The sequence below is a fragment of the Protobothrops mucrosquamatus genome, unplaced genomic scaffold, assembly GCF_001527695.2.
Source record: "Protobothrops mucrosquamatus isolate PMUCROS unplaced genomic scaffold, P.Mucros_1.0 scaffold3603, whole genome shotgun sequence".
NCBI lineage: Eukaryota > Metazoa > Chordata > Lepidosauria > Squamata > Viperidae > Protobothrops > Protobothrops mucrosquamatus.
Genome location: NW_015389566.1, coordinates 67,759 through 69,800, shown reverse-complemented (window position 1 = coordinate 69,800; position 2,042 = coordinate 67,759). Strand labels below are relative to the sequence as shown.

Genomic DNA, 2,042 nt, shown 5'->3' with positions numbered 1-2,042 from the left:
GGGTCATGTGAAGTGACCAAAACCTGCTGCAACCACCCAGCAGACGGGGGGAATAAAAACCAAACACACCCACCCCACCCCCACTGCCAATCCTCAACAGAAATGCCTCACAACAATTAAAACCTTGGACAGGAGGAAGAGCGCGGCCAGGCGAGCAGGCAGGTGTCTTGCTCGGCTATGGCTTGGGGAGCACTTTTTTCAGTGCCATTGTAACTTCGAACAGTCACTAAGCAAAGTGTTGTAAATCGAGGACTACCTGTACTTTACTTTTTTCCTTTTTTTTTGGGTCCTCAAGTTTTTGACACCTTCCTAGGTGTCTGGTGGTACTTGGATGTTGCCATATCCTAAAAGTGGTACAATGGCTGAAAAGGTTGAAAAGCCCTGTCCTAGATAGTCCACGGAAGTGACTGTGCAGATTGACTGATCAACAACTTAATATGTTTCTTGGCTGAAAAACTTGTATCCCATCAGTCTCCCAGATAACAATTTGCAGATATCAAATCCTGGCTAGACAAGTGGATTGTACCAAACCTGCAATGCAGATTGGCATGTTTTTGAGGGGGGAAACACCCCCTGCCTCACCCTTTTAAATTCTAAACAGAATGTTAATTTTCTTTTTTTCAAAACAGATGATGTGTCTGTGAATGAGAACAACAAGCAGGCAAGGTTAAATCTACTCCAAACAGAGAAGAGTGAAGTGATATTTGGTACCAAAAGGCAAGAGGGAAGACATTTAGAAGATGGAGGGGAGAAGTCATCCACATCTCTTCCTGCTGATACTTGTGGCTTCCTGTCCCAGCCGGAACAGAAAGAAAAGAGAAATGAAAAATATAGAAAAAAAGAAAACATGACTTTGAATTACATCAATATGGCAGAAACCAGACTAAAGAAAAACTGCATGCCTCTAGACACTATGGAGAATAATTCTGTCATTCCTACTTCACCAAAGAAACTGTATAGGAAACTCAGATCACATACCTCTGTAAAATCTGGAGGGGATTCCAGTCTGAGCATAACAAGGGAAGTGTGCATGCAGAGTGGAAAGAGTTTCAGTAGCAAAAGTAATCTTAATTTCCACACTGGGGAGACATCACATAAATGTCGGTATTGTAGAAAGACCTTTACCCAGAAAGGACATCTTAACCTTCATAAAAAAATCCATACTGGGGAGAGACCATACAAATGCTTGGAATGTGGAAAGGCCTTTATCCGGAAAGACCAGTTTGATCTTCATGAAAGGATCCACACTGGGGAGAAACCATATCAATGCTTGGAGTGTGGAAAGAGCTTTGGTATCAAAAGTAGTTTTAGTCGCCACCAAAGGAACCACACAGTGGAGAAACCACACAAATGCCTAGAGTGTGGAAAGAGCTTCATTATCAAAAGTGCCCTTATTCTTCACCGCCGGATCCACACGGGAGAGAGGCCGTATAAATGCATGGAATGTGGAATGAGCTTAATTAGCCAGGGTAAATTTAATCGCCACCAAAGGATCCACACAGGGGAGAGACCATATAAATGCAAGGTGTGTGGAAAGAGCTATACCCGGAAAGGACATCTTAATCGGCATGTAAGTATCCACACAGGGGAGAGTGTCATGGCCCCATCGGAGCCTAGTTCGGAGGAGGAGGAGGAGGAGTTGGAACTGGGACTGTCCGACAGGGATGACACATCTCCTTTGGCATATTTGGAGAGGCCAGTGGCTGTCCCAGGCCCCTCAGGCCCTGGGGGAGGTGATCGACAAGACGGAGAGCTGCCTGCCTGCAAAGACACGGGAGGATCGGCTGCTGGCTGGTAGTGGTGCTGATAGGCAGCAAATCTCTGATGAGGAACAGCTGGCTCCTCCACTGATCCAAGGGCAAGGAGAGTGGGGCGCAGGCAAGCCCAAAGAAGGGCTGCAAGGCTACTCAAGAGAAGATCGCCCCACCCCTACTCACAAGGAACCCCTGGAGTGGACTGATTTAAGGAGAAGCTATGGGGAGTTAGTCTTTTCCAGGAACAATTGTTTGCTTTGGATTACATTCCCCCTGCTTTGATTCGTG

The 2,042-nt window shown here is 46.0% G+C and overlaps 1 protein-coding gene across 1 annotated transcript; it reads left to right on the top strand.

Moving 5' to 3' along the window:
• The first annotated feature begins 847 nt into the window (after nt 1-847).
• LOC107297939 (zinc finger protein 502-like) lies at nt 848-1,798 on the top strand. The gene has a single exon (XM_029286417.1). It carries the CDS (start codon nt 848-850, stop codon nt 1,796-1,798), a length of 951 nt encoding a protein of 316 aa, XP_029142250.1.
• Nucleotides 1,799-2,042: the final 244 nt, after the last annotated feature.